This window comes from Molothrus aeneus, chromosome 2 (genome assembly GCF_037042795.1).
Source record: "Molothrus aeneus isolate 106 chromosome 2, BPBGC_Maene_1.0, whole genome shotgun sequence".
Classification (NCBI taxonomy): Eukaryota; Metazoa; Chordata; class Aves; order Passeriformes; family Icteridae; genus Molothrus; species Molothrus aeneus.
In genome coordinates this window covers 42,044,466-42,063,904 of record NC_089647.1, presented here as the reverse complement: position 1 = coordinate 42,063,904, position 19,439 = coordinate 42,044,466, and the positions used below count along the sequence as shown (strand labels likewise).

At 37.9% G+C, this 19,439-nt stretch overlaps 1 protein-coding gene across 1 annotated transcript in view; it reads left to right on the top strand.

The window, feature by feature from the left end:
* The window catches only part of GUCY1A2 (guanylate cyclase 1 soluble subunit alpha 2), a 135,485-nt gene extending 116,717 nt beyond the window's left edge, over positions 1 to 18,768 (top strand). Inside the window, exons 7-8 of the mRNA XM_066570813.1 lie at positions 6,769 to 6,923; positions 17,609 to 18,768. Coding sequence (XP_066426910.1) covers positions 6,769 to 6,923; positions 17,609 to 17,816 — 363 coding nt within the window. The 3' untranslated portion in view covers positions 17,817 to 18,768. The remainder of the gene's footprint in view (positions 1 to 6,768; positions 6,924 to 17,608) is intronic.
* Positions 18,769 to 19,439: the final 671 nt, after the last annotated feature.

The following is a 19,439-nucleotide window of genomic DNA, read 5'->3' as shown; positions in this document are numbered from 1 at the left end:
GAAATGATTCATAGCTCCTTTTCCCACATTCAGTAGAAGTGACTGTATGCCAAGACCATAGCCCAGGGATGTACATATGCAAAGTGCATCACATTGGTTATAATTTAATTGCATCTTTTTTGCACAAACCACATGATTGCCTTACCCAATAATTACTTAAAATGGATTTATTGATCCCAAGACATTCACTCTTTATTAGTTTATGACTTTATTTTTCATTGTCCTTGTGTAATTTGCTGTGTATTTAGCTTCAGATGGGTTGAATAATTCTTTGAGTAAAAAATCTAGGAAATTTTGATTGGAAAAGAAGTTAAGTGTTTATTTCTGCAAATGATGTTCAAATGGGGGGGGGGGTGGGGGAAGGGGAATGTATTATCCTGTAGTTTAGTTCTGTAGAACACCTTGTGAAATTCAAGTGATCTAAATTTTCCTCTGAGCAGGTCTGTTCCTTGGCAACAATTCTGTAGTGAGCTGTACTGTCATATGTCCCTTTCCAGAAAGGCACTGTGATATTTATAAATCTATCTAAGAATACAGATAACCCACACACTAAAGCATATGTCAGGACATAGCTGTCAGTCCTATCAACCTGCAGTCCTCTGAAGGAGCAGAAGGACACATTGACTCACCAGTGTGGGGCTCTGATTTTAGACCTCTGAGCTCTGGAGAGTCTCTTTTACATTGAGACATTTTGCAAGTAAATCTCCCTGTGTAAGGCATTTGTTGGGATTTACAGATAGTGCTGCTGTAGAAGCTTCTAGAAAATATTAGAGCAGAAAACACCCTACAGAATTTGGCAGATTCTGTTTGGAATAATCTGGCTCTGTGTCATGGACTAATAGCTAAGACACCATGCAAGAGGTGACTTTGTCCTTTCTGAAGGACACTGCAAGGACAGAAGGGAGAAGGTCCATACTGAAACACAGAGTATCAATCAGTATATTAGGCCAGAAAGTGAGGAGTGCTTTTGTCTAAGAAATGTTACTGTACAGATACCAATGTACATTATTGAGGCTGAGACCAAAAGTTCTGATCCAGCAGAATGCTTTCTATTGTATTTAATTGCTTTTCTGGCTTGGGCCATCCGTGTGCCTGGAACTATTTTCATGCAGCTACTGCCTTGTGCCAGCCCTGAGCTCTGCTCAGCTTAGCACAAAGTCTCGAGCAGCCATCAGTCAGTCATGTTATTGAGGCTTGAAAAGCTCCAGGTTGGCTGAGTGGGGGATCACTTCTGCCCATGGTTGTTTTCCGAGCTGTGTCACCTACTTCCCAGCCTGCCCTCTCTCCTTCATCTGTGTCTGTGTAAGGCAGACAATTCTGAGAAAATGGATTGTGTGTCCTTCTGGATGCAGTTAACCTGTGAGACAACCTGAGACTTCTCTTTCTAGCATGGGAGTGTGTTTTTCAGAGTGTGAGAACTGTTTATTAAGGTCCTTCTTTCCTTGTGTGTAGTGGGAAGAAAGAATGTATGCTGAAATGTTACTGTAATTCATATTTGAGGAGGAACAGAACATCAAACACCTTTTCTCTACAAAAAGAATTTCTTTTGGCTCAGGAAATCCCTGAACTAAAAGTTACTGGTTGCAGAGAGAGAACTTTGGAAATGAGCATGTTTTTTTGTCTGCGCTTATGAGAAGACAGGTTACATGGTTACCTTTAGTGTGAGTTGGAAAGTCTGCTTGCATGTTTTAGTATCTACTACTCTTTACTGGAAGACAAAAAGAAAGGTACCCACAGACTCTTCTTCTTCCTACTTTTACCTTCAATTTATTCAACAATCCCTTTATGAATTAGACCACAGAAAAATGGTTCAAGCTGTAATGTTTCCTGAAAGGAAAATTAGGCCGATTTTAAACTATTCCTCAAGCTTCTTATGCACATGGTGCTGTGCAAAAATATTTGCAGTCCTTTTCTTTTCAGCTCAGTAATCATTCTTCACAGTCATACCCCTATGCAATTTTCCATGCTATTGCCTATTAGTCTTTTTTTCTGAATTAAGCGTGAATTATGCTTTTTAAAATAGATTTGTAAGCCCATAACAAAAATTGCAAATATTTTTGCAAAGCACCATGTACATATGAAGCTTGAGGAATTATTTGAAACCTGCTTAATTTTCCTTTCAGAAATCATTAAGTTTGAACAATTTTTCTGTGATCTAATTAATATTAATGTATTCTATTGCTTATCAATATGCAAACATATATTGGTCAAAGAATTTTAGACTTGAGGAGGTTTTCAAAAACATTCTTTGGTAGACAAGTGCTATTTCTCAGACTGTCTTTCCACTTGCATCTAATTTTTGTCTTGAAAATTATGTGGAAAAATAAGGAAAGAGGAAGGAGAATACATTTTTCAAAAAGGTTTCAAAAGAGAAAAAACTCAAGAGCTCTGACCATAATGAAAATGACTGGATTTTTCTTTTTTTTTTTTTTTGAGAGTACTGATTAACAGAAAAAGCTATTAAGAAGCAAATTAGCAATGATGAAATTTACTTCAGGCATGCCACTGCATTAATTTACTGTTATTAAAATATTTTTGCCACTTGCCTATAAAGTTAATTTTAGATGGATTGTGAATTTTCAGTGTTGCATTTACTCTCATCTCAGTTGGAATGGGCTTTATTTTGATGTAAGAGTGCAGTTTTCAGTATCGTGCCTAAGAAGGCATTCAGGCAATTGCAAGTAATTGAAATTGAAGAGCAGATAAAAAAGAAACAAAACTAAACAAAGCAAAAACCCCAGCTCTTCTAGATATAAAAGAAGAAAATCATGCTTTGGCAATGAGGAGGTGTAAAGAAGTAACATACATTTTTTTAAGATTTGGACATCAGAAGAATTCAGTAACAGAATGTTCAATTCAGAAAAAGAACAAATATTTTTCTGTTGTTCATCCTTGTTCTTGTTTGTTCTTGACTTTCCTCTTGCATTCTAGTCTGCACTATCAGCTCTCACTGATACCACTTCTGGCACATTTCCACTGGTCATTTTAGATGGTGACCGATGCTTCTCATCTTTCTCATCTTTCTTTATGAATCTTCTTCTTTATCTCCACTAAACAAAATCACTATCCTTCTGGTCACTCAGGTATTACACATTTCTGCTCTTTGTGCCTTATCCAGTAAGAAATATTCAAATACTGCTACTTTCTTAATACAAGCTTTGGAACTTCTTTTGCTTCGCACATAGCCACGTCTTTCCTCTCACATTGCATTGATCAATGCAGGCTGCTTTTCTTTTACACCTCTGACTCATCAGCTTTTCTCCACTTCACTATTACTACAGCTCTTGCAGAGATCAGATCTGTTAATCTTTTTTTCTTGTTTTTCATTGCACTCAGTTCAAGTTGTCCCTCTTCATCTAAAAGATCTCTCACAATTCTCTCAGTATTTTTTCCACCTGTTCATGTCTGTTTTGCCATTGTGCCTTCCAGGATAATGCTTTAGAAATGTTGTTGGCTTTTGTGGATCTCTTCACTGTTCCTTACCTCTTGGAGGAATGGTATTTACTGGTTGTTTTTTTTCACAGCTGTCTTCTCTTTGTGATAGTTTCCAAAGAGTCACCTTTCCATTTGTGTGCATAATGCATCTGAATTTGGTTCAGCTAAGACTTCCCTATTATCTTTAGCCAAATAATTAAGGACATACAAAGGAGCAGTTGGTACAGATGAAAACCATGCATTTTATTAAAAATGCTCCATTGAAGACTTTTAATAAATGTATAATTTGTAGTACACATCTATTTAAAGGAATAAACAGAGTTATGATAGACAAAAATTGCATCCTAATGTTGTCACCTCATTTTCACTTTCTGTGCTATTTTTAATATTTAATGGTGACTGTTCTGAGAGAGCGCTGATAAGGGCTACATGTACAATATAGCCTGGGAACTATAACTTTATTTGTGTAACTGTTGTTGGTATTGTTCTAAGTTATGTGGTCTAGGCAGATTTTCTTTACTGCAAAGGTAACGTGAAAGGTTGATGTGCCTCAGTAAGTGCCTTCTTGTTAATAATTTGATCACATTTTTTTTTCCTTTGTAAAAAAGACCCTGAAGCTGTTAACACAACAGTTTTCAACTCTGTGAGGAAAAGACCAGGACAACGAATCTGCAAATGAAGTAAAATCTTGAAAAGACACTTTTAAGTAAACATATTTCTCTAAAAAGTACTATAGGACCAATATATTGGTTATTCTTGGTATAATAAGGCACACTTTATGGCAAGAGCATCAGTGTTTGCAGGCTCTTTTCTTGTAGAGAGCTATATAATAAAGCAGATGTGGAGCTTTATTGTAAGGCATTCTTATTGTAATTTATGTCTAAGTTTTATTGAGAAAGCCTACAGCAACTTTCTTCCAACAAATGAAAACTTCAGCTTTTGACTCTCTTTATGCAGTTTAACCTGTGTTTGTGAAACTGTATCTACCTTTTTCATTGTAGGAGCAAGTGTTTTTTAAAAATCTCTTAAGATAGTACAGAAGAACCCTCATGTATGAGGGCTGAAGCACTGAGTAATAAAAACTATATGGCCATATAAAAGGAAGCAATGAAAAGGAAAGAATGAAAGTAACAAAACAACCACCAACAACTTCAGCTTTCACTGCGTATATTGCAAAAGCAAATTTTATTTTCTTAGTATGTTTTTTACTGTCATATTTTCCATCCACTCTAATGTGTACTCTTATTCCTGTGTTTTTAGAGGAAAACAAAGCTAATACTTTTCCTTACAGTTACAATCTGGCCTTTACATGATTGAATGTACTGTGGAAGAGGTCAAGCACACAGTTAATTTGTGATTTTTAAATAAACATGCAGAGTAGCAAAGGAACAAATGGGTTTCATTAGCTCTGTTCCTAAAATTGTGTGCAAAATGACTAAGTCACCTCCCATCTCACAAGAACAAGACATTGTAAATAGGTTGTTTATTATTTATTGAAAGCATGCTCATTGTTGTGTGAGCAAGACTTCCTGCCCATAGTCTTTCACTGAGGGCAGGTACTGACCTCACTTACAGGGAGAACAGCTGTTTAGCCAATTCATGACTGCAGGAGCACTTTTTTCCACTGGTAATGGAAATGTATTAAATGTATGTTGTAGCAAAAGCAGGAAATCTTATTGCTCCAAAAGATGACCAAAATAACGCAAGTGTTATGAATTTGCACAAATGTTAGCAGGCAAACTAAGTTAGTGGATGCTTCCCAGCCCTGTGGAAGAGAGGATTTGAAGGATTTCTGTGTCTGCCTTCCAAACCATAGTAAAGGTTTGAAAGTTCAATTAAAGTGAACTTTTAAACTTAAAGAATCACTAAAGTGATTCTTATTCACAGATTTAAAAAAGAAGAAAGAAGGAGAGAGAAACGAACAAACCAAACTACCTAGTCTGTAATTAACAGTCTTGTTGTGAAGATTGAGGGTTTTAGGTTGCCTGTGAGAATGTTGTAAGTAGTATCAAATGCAGAACATGTCCTTAGAGTATGCAGGAGTTTACTGTATAGCAGATATAATTCTGAACCCATTGTCTGTGACACATAAGAGAGGAACAAAATTAGAAGAGTGCTTAGCTGCATGATGGAAGTCTTGGGCATGTGGGAAGAACCATAGTCAGTGAAATAATGTGGGGTCCCACATGTTCTTAGAACTTCATGGACACCAATGTTATCAAATGCTGGCATTTTCTTTACATACAAAAGGAGTAACAATGATTTTTTTTTAAAATGTGTATTTGAGTCCATATGTATTTTTTATTAAAAAAATAGGGACTGATGGACAAAAGGACAGTGCAATAACTGTGAATTAAGTAAGTAAAAGGACCATATTGAGTACAGTGTTAGGTAAGTCACTCATTCATACCCCATCAGACCCTCTTAGTAGCTGCTATTTATTTCCTTCACCTTAAGTTTTTCAGCAGTCCAGTTGCTATGAGCAAGAGTATCCTCAGAAGATATAAATATCTTCTTTTTAATTTTTAACTGTTTTAAAGTTAACAAGAGAAAAAGACTACCCTATCTGTAAAAATCATTTTCTTGACAAACACAATTGTTAGCTAAAATGTATGCAGAATAAATCTCTGATTATTCATTCTGAAGGAAACGTGGATGATGACTCTGAGCTGTGCAGGTCTATGCAATTGCCAGATAGACAGTTACAGGGAATGATTGCTGAAATAGTCGCATGGGTTTTTTAATTTGCTGGGGATTTATTCCTCCTTATTTTGAGGAGGATACAATTACCTTTAAAATCATTGGTGCCTCAGTCTTCAGCATTCTCACCACTGCAATATCTCTCTTTCTGACAAAGTGATAAAGACCTTAGACCTTGAAGAGTTTGGAAGAAAAATATGGAGGAGATAACACTTAACTACTCTTCCTGCCAGTTTGAGAAAAACTGGCTATTACTTCAAAGCCTGTGCTAGAAGTGGTGGCAAAAATAACCTCTGTAATGTATTTATTTGTGTAATTAGATGGCTGCTGTTGCAGTAGCTCTGGATGATCCCAACCTGTTCTGTTCATGATCTCTATTTTGACTGTCACAGTCTCCAGCAAATGTGCACAGAAGAAAATGTTTTAGTGAAAAGGTGATAATCTTTTTGTTTTTTCTTTTAACTACATCTGATCTAAGCTAGAGGAATAGAAGAGTCTGGGTTTTTTTCCACTTCACTCTTTCTTCTTTAGTTTACTCTTTATTTGAAAGGTTGCTTGTAGCTGAGTCCTAATGACCTTGCCCTTGGTGGCACAGGAGAGGCAGCCTGATGTGGATCTCATGTGTTTTTCCAGATGAGGATAGGCATTCACTCAGGTTCGGTGCTGGCCGGCGTCGTCGGTGTGAGAATGCCGCGCTATTGCCTCTTTGGGAACAACGTCACCCTCGCGAGCAAGTTTGAGTCAGGAAGTCACCCACGCCGCATCAACGTCAGTCCCACCACGTACCAGTAAGTCCTCTTCACCCTTTCTTTCCTATTGTTTTTGTTCCAGCCTGTTTTCAGTTCCATCCTGTAACATGCTCTGTCCTCAACACACAGAATTCAACAGAAAGTTGGTAGGGCATCGGGAGAGAGGGAAGAGGCATTGCGTGGGGACGTCTGTCTTCTGTTTGCAGATTTGTATCAGATTGTGCAAAGAAGTCAGGCATTGGAGGCAAGGAAGCACAACAGAAAAGCCAGCCATTCCTGCTAAAAATAATATGTAACAGAACAAGTGGGAGATATCTCCCAAAGTGATGTAGTTGTATGCACTATTACAGCTTTTGACTTGGGATTTGGGTTCCACCCACTAAACACATTTCATGAAAGTGAGCACACTCCCATTGTCTCAGAAGAAAGTCGTATTTTGCCAGTAAGGCCAAGAGATAACAAAGAGATTTAATGCTTTCTTGAAAATAAAATTTCTTATTTAGCACTGTAAAGACACACTTGATAGAAGCATTCTCATAATGTAGGAAAAAATACGAAAATGGCAAAGCATTATCCCTAGCATTTTGAAGAAATTATGCAAATGGATAGAAGGCTTGATTAAATCTGGTTATGAGGAACAGCTCCTAAATAAAAAAGGTGTTCCTTATTGTTCAAATTTGACAGTTTGACTATTAGAATTTTTACTGTTTAGAGTACAGCTGATACACTCACTTTTTTTTTGGCAGGCTATCTCAATCTTCCAGTGTTCTGTATCTGAAGTAATTTTCTGAAGGTTTTTAGACTGGGGTAAATCTGTACACAGTTGCTCAAACAATATTGGTTTTCTTTCTTTTTTTTCCTACTCAGAACTGTGAATCTTAAATCTTTTCCCCCATAGCTATTTATATAAATAAAAATTTTAAATGGGATTTCTTCATCCGAGTATTGAAGTGTCTGCTATGCTAAAATGTGAATCAGTCAGAAATTAAAAGTAATTAAACTAGTGCATAAAGTGACATTCTTCTGAAGAGCCCATCCATTTGAGATCATATTTTGAGAATGAAGCAAGTGTAACAAATTGAACAAGAGGTAGAATAAATGAATAGGGTTTGAATCATAAAGTGAACAGAAATCAATTCATACAACTGTCTGGTAACATGCAAGAGAAGGACAATCTATTATTTTCCTTATTCGTCCCAATCCAATCTATTATTGTTTACAGAAGACACTTTCATTTAAATAAAAATAAATCAAATAAATATATAGGATATTTCTGTTTGGAGCTTGGTATCATTTGAAAATTAATTGGTTTTGGGACCTTCCATACACAGCATTCTACAGTGTTTGACTCTTGGTCATCCACTATGGGATAGAAGGAACCCTCTAAAACCTGGTTTGGATACTCACCATAATTTTGTTTACCATTTGTGCTCCAATTACAAAAATTACACAGTAGCAGGACCTTTGGTGTGTGATTTGTGGTCTGGCAAAAGGTGACCAAGGCCCTGTGACAGGGAGCTGGACTTCTCTTGAGTAGGATCAGTTCTTATAAAGTGCTGTTCTCCAGCCTCAGATAGTCTTCAAGACACTCTGAAAGTGCAGTCCAAACTTTTTCAGGAGATCTTAGCACTTCACAAATGTGGTTCATGGGACTGATTTCACTTGGGGCTATGGTGTTGCTTGCTCATGTTTGTGTCCCTGAGAGCAGAAACTGGTGAGCTAGACAGCTTTATGGAAATATAACTAGAGAGCAGGTTTGGGACCTATGATGCACAGAACTCTCTTCATGCTGGGTCCAGAGTCACTTTCCATGTACCAGTGCACAGGGCCAGTTGTGCTGAATTTGGTTATGAGTGATACAGCACCTCCTCTGTGAGACACAAATTTGTGGTCATTGAAAAGCCTGATTTAGCTGAAGACGTTTCTGTTCATTGCAAGAGGGTTGGACTAGAAGGGCTTTAAAGGTCCCCTCCAACCCCATTGATTCTGTGGCTCTGTGAGTGTATTTTCTTTTCATCACAGTTCTGATTAAAAGACTGTTCTGAAAGTTAGTTTGAGGGCCTGTGTATGGAGCTTGTTAGAAATCTGTGGGTTTGTGCTGCCCTTTTTCTGATTCCTATTACATTCTGGCGCAGGGAAGGTGGCTTCCCTTCACCCATGTCTCATCTCTGCCTGGCTGCCACTGGGCATTTTGTACCATGGCAAGTCAAATGTGAGTCACCTTGGAGAGCATTCTTACTAAGTCCTAGGCACCAAAACTTGAGTCAGATCTTCTCACCCTGCATATCTCTCAGGCTGCATCAAAACTGGTTTTTTTCACTTCCCTTTAATCCTAGAAATCCATTATGAATAGTACCATTTTTTTCACGATTGCTGAACCTTTTATGACCCTCATGTCTGTACTTACCTTGCAGACAGTTATCAGTGTAGACTGTTGCTTCAAAAAGGGTAGAAAGTAGAAAGGCGATTGATTATGTAGTAATGCTGTAACATAAAATTGCAAAACAATACACAACAAAATACAGAATTATTGGTGTTTTTTATCTGTACTCAATAAACAATCTGCTGTTAAAGTGTTAAAGTGAAAAAATTCAGTGCTTGATTCAGAGAACTTGCAGTGGAAGTAACAGGCTAGACACATGGTTACAGGTGAAGGAAGTAGAAATGGCAAGAAAATATATGTTTGAATGAGATGCAATTATTGAAAATGAGTGGCTAAAATTAGGGATTATCAGGATAGGATCAATTTTTTATTACAGGCTTGAGAAATTATGTGAAAAGATAAAATTAATGTGCATGGGGCAACTTGAAAAGTTGATTTCAAACTATACCTTCTGGCATAGTTGGAAGCTGGAAAACAAACCGGGAAGAAGTCAAGAAATAACACTGTTGACACAGTGTCCAGAAGAGACTGCAATTACAAAACACTCAAAGGGAAAGAATTATTCAGAGTTTCTGATGGTGATTTGTGAGATTTAACATAATGTCTTGGTGGTGTCCAAATCAAAAAGTAGTGATCTGATGCATCCATATATAATTTTTCTTAAATATAATTTGTATGAGTATATATTTATTGTGTATAAATAAAATGACTAATCACAAACTGAAAATGTATTTGTATTTGACTTTATATTCTGTTAAATTCTTCTATCTGATCACACTGTGCTGCTGTGCACTTTGTTAATACTGCTCTTGTTAATATTTCTATTATCTAAGAATAAGTGTTTTCCAAAGTAGATGATTTTGCAGTCATTATGAAAACAACAGAATTTTCAATTATATGAAACTACTGGCATTAATCATCACGTGTTTGTGTCTACCATGGCCCCTGATGGAAGTTGTGATACAACTTTTATAAAGCAAGCAAACTTTTATAAAGCTTGGAACATGTCCAATACTTATCAGTTTTCATTTTACTGTAAAGATTATGCATCCTAAAGTGTCATCAGCATTCAAATAATAATCACACCTCAGGATACCTATTACTGGTTACAGACACTTCCCTTCAAGCCTGTAATCTGCCTAAGTAAGAATCAGAGTCTAAAATGGTAAGTACAAGGTGTGATGTTTGTTGCTTAGCAGCAGCAGTGAGCCTGGGGCCGTCTTGCTCCAGTTACACCTGCCTGGGCAGAGCTCTGCTAGGTGTGAAACAACAACTTTTACAAAGGTGGACTTTGCATTTTTTGAATCTGAAACATCACTTCTCTTTGAAATATCCTGTTCACTTGAATCAGACAGGTCTTTGGACACAAGGATCACAGATCCCCATTTGCTTTGAATCACTGAGCATTGTGAAATTAAATCACTGGAATAGCACTGGTAAAACTCCCAGTGAAAAATGTGGAAGCTGGAGAGGAAGTTGAGCATCCCAGACTGGTCGCTGTATAAACATATGGACAGAAAAGAATAGGAAAAGAAGTTTATTTAATTAATCAACATTATCCTGAATTGAATAAAATTATGCTATTTTCCATAGTCAGAAAGGAAGCACAGTAAGATTTATGAGGCTCTTCAGCACAGGAAAGAAATCAAATATTTTTTAGTTTTTTTGTTTCAGCTTTTAATAATGATTTTTGAGATATTAATATAATATACCCACATTTGTCTTGTTTTCCTTGTAGTGTTGCAATGTAATGCTTTGGGAGTTCTAAGAGGTTATCAAAAGCAGGTAAACATAGTTGCTCCTGTTTGTCAAGTAACTCCTATTTAAGAATGAATTTTTTTTCCTCTTCTTTCTACCTCTAGTCTTTTGCAGCATGTATTTCCCCTTTGGAGAATGTGCTTCTGGCACTCAGTGCTGGGTACAGGTACTGTCCATTATCACATGTTGGGCAATGTATCTGGGACCTGAGCTTAGGCAAAGATCAACAGCCTGTATCCCACATCTTTATCTTGATTTAGGAGAGAGTGTGTGTGTGCCTCATTATTGAGCTGGGTGAGGTCATTGTGTGTTCATCTGCATAAATTGCTCCTCAGCCTTTAAAATTGATTAAAACTGATGTAGGTTTTTAATAGGTTTTTCACAGAAAGTTGTATGAAAGAAGTTTTATGTAATTAAGAAATATTTCTATGCTTCCCTCTTTACAGGGATTTTAAATTAAAATTAGGCTTTTCTTTAAACTCTTATTGGTTTTTATTTTTATCAAATTCTTTTTCCTACAAGTTATATCTATTTATATGTATCATTTCTTCTACAGGTTATAGCTATCCCTACATTTATATTTTTCTGCCTCCTATGGTCAAACCAATGGGCTTGCTCTCCCAAGAGCCTTATTTCAGATTTTATTTCTCAGCATCCTTTAAAAAAAACTGTTTGTTTTTATGTTGGTCAATTCACTATGTATGTTTTCAAGAGATGTTGGTGGACAGACAATTTAGTTTTGGACAGATTGGGAATACAACTTACTCATCGGCACAAAAAATTACTGCTAGTCTCATTTTAGAAGCATAGTCAAAACACACTGGTTTCTGCTCCCAGTGTCACCTGCTTCTGTGAGGCTGCACCCCCATAGTCACTGTGTTTTGTGATGCTGGTCCTTGGGCCTCTGGTGTCTGTCTGTGCTGTGCTTTGTGACACTGTATTTTTGTTCAAGATTCACTCTACACAGGATAGCTGTGCTGGATCACTGTTCAGTAGTTAACAGTGTATGTTACCCCACAGTTTCACACAGCTGATCTAAAGCTAAAACATCTTTAGGAAAAAGTCATCTGTTGGCTACACAGCTGTTAAAACTACAAAAAGCTCAAGCCTGCAAAAATCCAGGCAGGTCCTGAGGCCAGCACTGTTACATGAGTGTAAAGCCTGAGGCGTTTTAGTAGCAAACCTGTGCACTGAGCCTCTGATGTCCCAAACAGAGAGCAGAAAACCAATATTCTTTTTGCTTAGGTGAGAGAGGAAAAAAGTGTTAAAGGTCAGAGATGGACAATCACCATTCTTAGCTGCATGTGGTTTGCAATATATTTCATTAAGAATCATGACTGGCCCTTTCATAATCCCCCACAGTTGACCTGTATGAAGAAGGGACACCAGTATTCTAACTTTCATAGTTTAAAAAGTAATAACTACAGTGTGAAATTAATTAGGTAGAGATGTAGTCAGGGTTTTTTTTTTCCATTCTCGCTATGTTTATAGCATGCACAGAAACTGAGGGAGAAATTCAAACCTGCTAAAGTTTAGAACCAAGTGCACTGATTTTTTAGCATTACAATAGCAAATTCATATGTTTATACAGAGTATTTTAAGAGCAGCCGTCCAAAATTTCTAGTGAGTGCTGTAATAATTGATTATCTGTATTCATATGGAAACAAATGAGCTGTTTTATGTTATCAAGAAGATGCCCAGTTGGTGAAGGAAGAAACTTGTTGCCACCAAGGAAGGGAGCAGTAGTCCAACAGGAGGCAGTCTTCTCATAGCCTGTTTGAAAAGCCATTAAAATTAGATTTTCCTAATTGTACCAGTTAATGGGCAGATGCGAACAAGGTTAACTAAAGGTTTTACAGTGGTTTTAGAGTTAAGGCAGAAAGAATCTTTTTCTTTTGTTGTTTCGCTCCCTGTGATAGATAGGATTTATGGAAGATTGACCTGGCCAATGGTGCATACTGTGTTTAGGAGTGCAATGCATAGTTTCCTTTCTTGTAGAGCATTTTATTACTCTTAGAACTTTTGTTCAGTTTTGGTCTATGCAGACCAATTTTCCTTAAAAAAGTTCACATTGAAGTTTAGTTCTGAGTGGATGCTTTTGTGCTCTGATTCAGCAATCCAGTGAAAAGTACAAAAGCCTGACATCTCTGAGAGATGGAGGGGAAAACTGTGGGCATGGAGGGGGTTAAGGATCTTCATGGGCAACATGCACTCAGTATAGAGGGCTTTGTAACAAATAATTCTGCAATTGCAAGTCTCTGTTAGTTCAAATGGGAGAGATGAGCAATCACCTTTTCTTATTTCAAATTGGAGGGCTAGGCCATAAGAATCATAGGAAGTTTAATAAGGGCAAGTGCCAGATTCTGCACATGGGACCTGGCTACTTGTGTAGACCGGGGAATAAGAGGCTGCAGGAAAGCACTGTGGAAAGGGACCTGGGGGTCCTGGTCGGTGACAAGTTGGACATGAGCCAGCAGTGCCCTGGCAGCCAGGAGCTGTGGGGGCATCAGGCACAGCAGGGCCAGCTGGGCAAGGGAGGGGATTGTCCTGCTCTGCTCTGCTCTGGGCTGGCCTCACCTCCAGTGCTGGGGGCAGTTCTGGGTGCCACAACATAAATAAACCATTGAACTATGGGAGAGGGTCCAAAGGAGGGTAAAGGGTCTGGAGGGGAAGCTGTATGAGGAGTGGCTGAGGTCACTTTGTTCCACCTGGAGAAGAGGAGACTGAGGGGAGACCTCATTGCAGTCTGCAGCTTCCTCATGAGGGGAAGCAGAGGCACAGGCACTGATCTCTTCAGTCTTGTGACTGAAATCAAGAAAAAGGCATGAAGCTGAGCTGGGAGAGGTTTAGGCTGGATACCAGGGAAAGGTGCTACACCCGTAGGGTGGCTGGGGACTGGAACAGGCTCCTTAGGGAAGTGATTGCAGCACTGAGCCTGAGAGAGTTCAAGAAGTTTGAACAGCACACTCAGGCTCATGGTGTGAAACTTGGGGATGGTCCTGTGCAGGGCCAGAGTTGGACTTGAGATTCATCATGGGTCTCTTCCAACTCAGCATATTCAGTGATTCTGTGGTTTTCTGAATATAGAAACTGTGATGAAGATGTGACTGTTTCTTGCCAAGATAGTTTGAAATATAATTACTGTATCATTTCATCTATGTGAAGAAAGAGCTACAGCTTTTAAAAGCTTCTTCAAGATTCCCCCTAAGTATGATCCCATTTTCATTCACACACAGACATCTTGATTTTTTTTCTTAAATGAATTAGCAGAAGAGAAAAAAAAATAGGATAATTCTCAGATACTCTCTCTTTTTGTCTGAAAGCAAGAGCATTCCCAGCAAGGAAGGGACAGAACAAGAATTTTAAAAGCTATGGAAGATTTCAGGTTAGGAGGAGAAGGTGTCAAAGTTAATCAACTGCAAATCACTGTTTAAGAAATTCTTCCTCCCCTGAAACATCATTGAAGAAGACAAGCTGAGGGCAGACCTAATTCCAGGCAATTTATAAGAATGCCTGAGTACCTTGACCCTCACAATTTGAGCTCTGAATTGTAAATTGTGTATCCAACTACTTGAGTGGAACCCAGAATTTTGAACCTGTGAAAAACCTACTATAAAAATATCCTTTGCAATAGTGCCCTGCAGGGAAATTCACAGAAGTGATTCAGAAAATACAGCTAAGATAAATGCTTTGGGATATTTTCAGACTAGTTGTTATATGAATATTCCTGAACTGCGGAGGTTGTGTAACTTCAGCTTAAGCTCTCTGAATGTGGGACAATCTGGGGACATTTTTTATACAGTTAAAGCTGCAGCATAATTTCCTGAAGGTGAAGGATAAGACTGCTCTCAGGATAGATTGTTCTTTTCACAACTGGCAGCCTGTCCTGTTCACAAAGGAGTGCTCTGAGAGCAATCTGTGAGGTGAGGTAAGCAACCTGAACTGGGTGCCAGCACCCAGGAAATGTTCCAGAGCAGAAGGTTTTACACTGGATCTTCTCCTGAACCATAGAGGAAGTGCAAAAAATGGATTGTGCATGGGACAGAGTGGCTTCATCAGCACCTGGTGAACAGCCAAGGTCAGCCCATCCCTAAGGATGTGCACTACTCATTCACCTGCTTGGCACAAGGATCTTTTGGGGTCCTTTGTTCCCATAAAAAGGAATTCAGTAAACTTAGAAATGGCCATGGTCATCAACTGCTATTGATTTCTTTTTAACATCACAGGTGGCCTAAAAGTAAGAGGGAAGATTTTGCAGAAAAATATCTTTGCTGATATGCACTGAGAATTTGCAGAAAACTTGTTTCTTTAGTATATACAAAAACCTGTAGGAAGTCAGAGGCAATTTCTGAATTTTGATCTCACTCTCAGATTGGGAGGCCAAATATCGGGACCCACATATTATTTAAGGAATTTGAAGAACCTGTTCTTTAGGAGAAAGCTAACAAGAGGTTATTTTCATCATGATGAAAATCTTATTTCTTTTCTTTTTTCTTTTTTTTTTTTTTTACCCTCAGAAGTGTAAAGTAAGTAGGATAGAATGTAATCATAAGTAACTTCCATTAACATTTGGTAACAAAGGTTTCCTGTCATTCTTGCTTGGGAGCTGAAATGTTATCCCAATGAAGGTCAGCTGGACAATTTCTGAGGTTTAGAGGCTGTATCAAGCATCTAATACAGGGATCCAGAGTCTATCACAGGCCACAGCAGTGGGGGAATCTTCAAAAGACTAATTGGCTGTCAGTCCTGGAGCACTTAATTGCAACCAAGTTACAATTCACAAAACAAGTGAAAATAAGATGGGTAATTAATATCTTGTACTTTTTTTTCTATGAGGAAATAGTATAAAATATCAACTAATCTTAGTCCTGGCCTTGACCTTAATCAAATAATGTTGATATACTTCACAGTTTCGGATTTGTGTAACTGTCATTAAAATTACCTGATGTTGCACTCTGATGAGGAAACCATTGATTTTTAGGAAGGCAGGATGCTCCATAGCGAAGAGTCAGTGTGAGGAAGAATGGCTACAGTGAGAGCTTACAGATTTAGCTCAGAAAGTTCTAAGATTTCAGCTGTTACATGCAGAAATCTAATTTGGGAAGCTGTGAAGAGTTATTTCAATGTATTAAGCCTGTAGTTTGGACACACAAAAATTTACTGCGAACCTTGCAGAGATTAAAAGAGAAGCTTCTCTGTAGGGTCTTCCACAAGCATTCATGACGTTTAGAAAAGATTGCAGTATTTTGATCATAAAATTGACAATGTGGACTTTCAAACCACATGCTAAGTAAAGTTATCCACAGAAGTTCAAAGGCACAAACTTTGTTAGCCAAGCGATTACTTAAAAGCTGCAAAGAAAAAGCCTTTATATGTCAATGAGCTTACACACTTTTGTCTCATACAAAACTCATGAAAAATACTCTGTAAAGGAAGTGCATATACTAATAATCCTGCAAAATTCCCCTGGCAAGAGGGTTCATTCATTCATTTGCTTTCCAGAAATCAACTTTACAGGTATTAAACAATCTACCTTTTACAAAATTCCATGGAAACTTACAACATTCTTCCCAATTATGTTTTTGAGCTTCAAACTGATTGAGAGAAAAAATAAATATTGCTGGAGGGAAAAGAGGAAGAATGCTTATATATGTCCAACTGTGCTCAGAATTTGCCATTGTCTCAAAACTGCTCTTTTCAATGCTGCAAGGGATTGAATACCACTAAATTAATTTACTTTGGAAACAAAAAGAAAATGTCTAGAGTTACTTCCTTTATTTTACAAGTCCAGCTATTTCTGGGGAAGATACTTGATAAAGATGCTCTAAATTTTCAGGTCTAACCAGACAAAGATTTCTAAGGTGGCAAACGGCAGAAGGCAGCATAGTGGGGTCTGCGGTGTTGTACCAGCTGAGCAGGCATGCCAGGAGATGGCTGCCTGCCATCTTGTGGATCCAGGGAACCTGGATCACCGTCTGACCCAACCAAATAGCCTGGATAAAACCCATGGGTACTGTTGATGAATAGTGTCAGATTTAGCTCTGCTGTTGAAGATGGATTTGCTGTGTTTGAACCCAATTTATGAAAAAAGTGCTACTGAGTGTAAGAAGGGCACAAACTGACCTCCCTGCTTTTATCTGGGAGAGCTCCCAAGCACTGCCACCTTCATACCAGCCTTCCAGTGGGAAACCTGGTGGTAGCCATTGCTCTGAAATGTTAATTTCTGCCAGACTGACCAGACTAAAGGGTTTTAATTAAGCCAAATGATGTATTCTGGACAACTTTCATTATGAATTTGGTTCTCTTTCTGGTACATTACTTTCTGAATGCTGACACTGATTTTCAGAGAATGTTTTTTTGAGCCATCCCTTCAGCTGATCTCAGTCAACAGAGCTCCTTGAAGTTAATGATGATAAGTTCATATAGATCAGCTGAGGATCTTGACTTAGAATTTCTTTATATGCTACATAACAGTGTAAACACATTTTTTACTAGGTTGCACATAGCATCCACCTCTGCCAAAGAGGCATTTCTGGAATGTGTTTTACAGTGTTTTATATCCCTGTGTTTTGTTTTTCTCCAGGCTTTTGAAAAAGGAAGAAAATTTTATTTTTATCCCTCGTTCCCGTGAAGAGCTTCCAGAAAACTTTCCAAAGGAAATTCCTGGGATCTGTTACTTCCTGGAGGTTAGAAGTGGTCAGAAGCCGCCAAAACCTTCCATCCCATCTGCCAGAGTGAGAAAGGTGTCTTACAACATCGGCACCATGTTCCTCCGGGAGACCAGCCTATGAGGCCTGCTGCAGATCAAAGACTTGTCAAAAAAGCACAAGCCCAGAACTGGGTCATGACAGGGGAGTTGGAGGTTCTTTGTGTTTCACTGCCTTCTTCTGAACAGGCAGTAAAATGCTCCATGTAATGTCAGGCAATAATCATTTTAAAAGGTGGGTAACTGCTGTCAGTAAACAAAGTGGAGATAGGGAAAAAATACTAAACAATGTACTTCCACTTCCAGAGGAATTTCTTTCATAAACTTCAGTCTGGCCCCTCTATGGCAAACAAAACAACGAAACAAAACCCCAACTCTCAAATTAGAGGTTGGTCTTGTTTTGTGCAGAAAGGATGATGGTTCTCTGTAGATTTGCACCAGCTAAGCAGAATTGAGAGTCAGTTCTGATTATGCATTCCTATATTTAATGTGTTCTTCAGTAAGGTAATGATGTTTTTAAACTTTATGAACAAGCATTTCATACATATACTGTAGAGCTTAACCTTCCTGGCAGGAGGAATTATGACTCAATACAAATATTGTAGGAATTTTACCTATTTTTATACATATTTCACTTTCTGGATAATTACATTCCACATACTGTAAGCTGAGCGAGCTTAGATAGCTTTTCAGAAGAAGTTACTGTATATTTCATACATTCTACCTATCAAACCTTATTGTTATACAAGTGGGAAGAAGGCATTTCTTGACTTTTTTGGCAACAAAAAAAAATCAATATTTACAGAATAAAACCCCCACTTTGATAAATCACTTTATCTGGTTTTTATGCTAAAGCTTTAGATGAGCACTTTCTTCTTATATAAAATAATGTTCAGTATTTGTCCTACAGTGTTGTATGTCCAGTCCTTCCAGGACAATATAAACAAAGTCCAGAAGATCAATGTGTGGACAAACAGAAAAGTTCTCTTCAATGGGATTTGTTTTCCCTCTAAATTATCAGCCAAACTGATTTTCAGTAAAAGCCCTGAACTTCTCTAAAAATTTGGTCTTGTGAAAACTTATTCTGAGGAATTCCAGCAGACACTGGAAGCTCTCTGGATGCTGGTTTTCCACATTTTTTAATAGGACTTGTGCTCCTAATCCAGATTGATTGTTGAAAATCCATTCTGTTAATAATGATTGCTCATTTGGAAACTTCCTCTATTGTTGGATTGACTGAAGGTCCCCTGCTTTATCTAGTTGAGAATAAAAAAAACCCACCAAAATGGAAAGGCAGTACTTTTCCAGGTTTAATGCAAATGTCAGTTCAAGATTTTTGTTAGTCCAAGACAATTAAAAAAAAAAAGAAAACAAAAAAAAAACCCAAACAAAACCAAAACCAAATACAAGCAAAAAAAATTAAAAAAGACCAATTCTTTGCTGTTGAAAATTAGTACAGCATTATTGTCTTCAGTTAATCCAGTTCAAGCAAGATGTGTATCTGGAACATTTTCAGGCATTTTTTATTTCTCAGGTTTTCTTTTTCACAAGTAGTGGTGGTCAGTTTTCCTGTGTGGTTGTGCTGCCTTTGGATCATGCTGGGGTGGGTGATGATGTGAGCTTGCAGATTGTTAGTGAAAATCTGTGCTGTGGCTTAGCTGCACGTGGGCCTTTAATCACTTTAATTGAAGATAAGACTCAGCAGCAA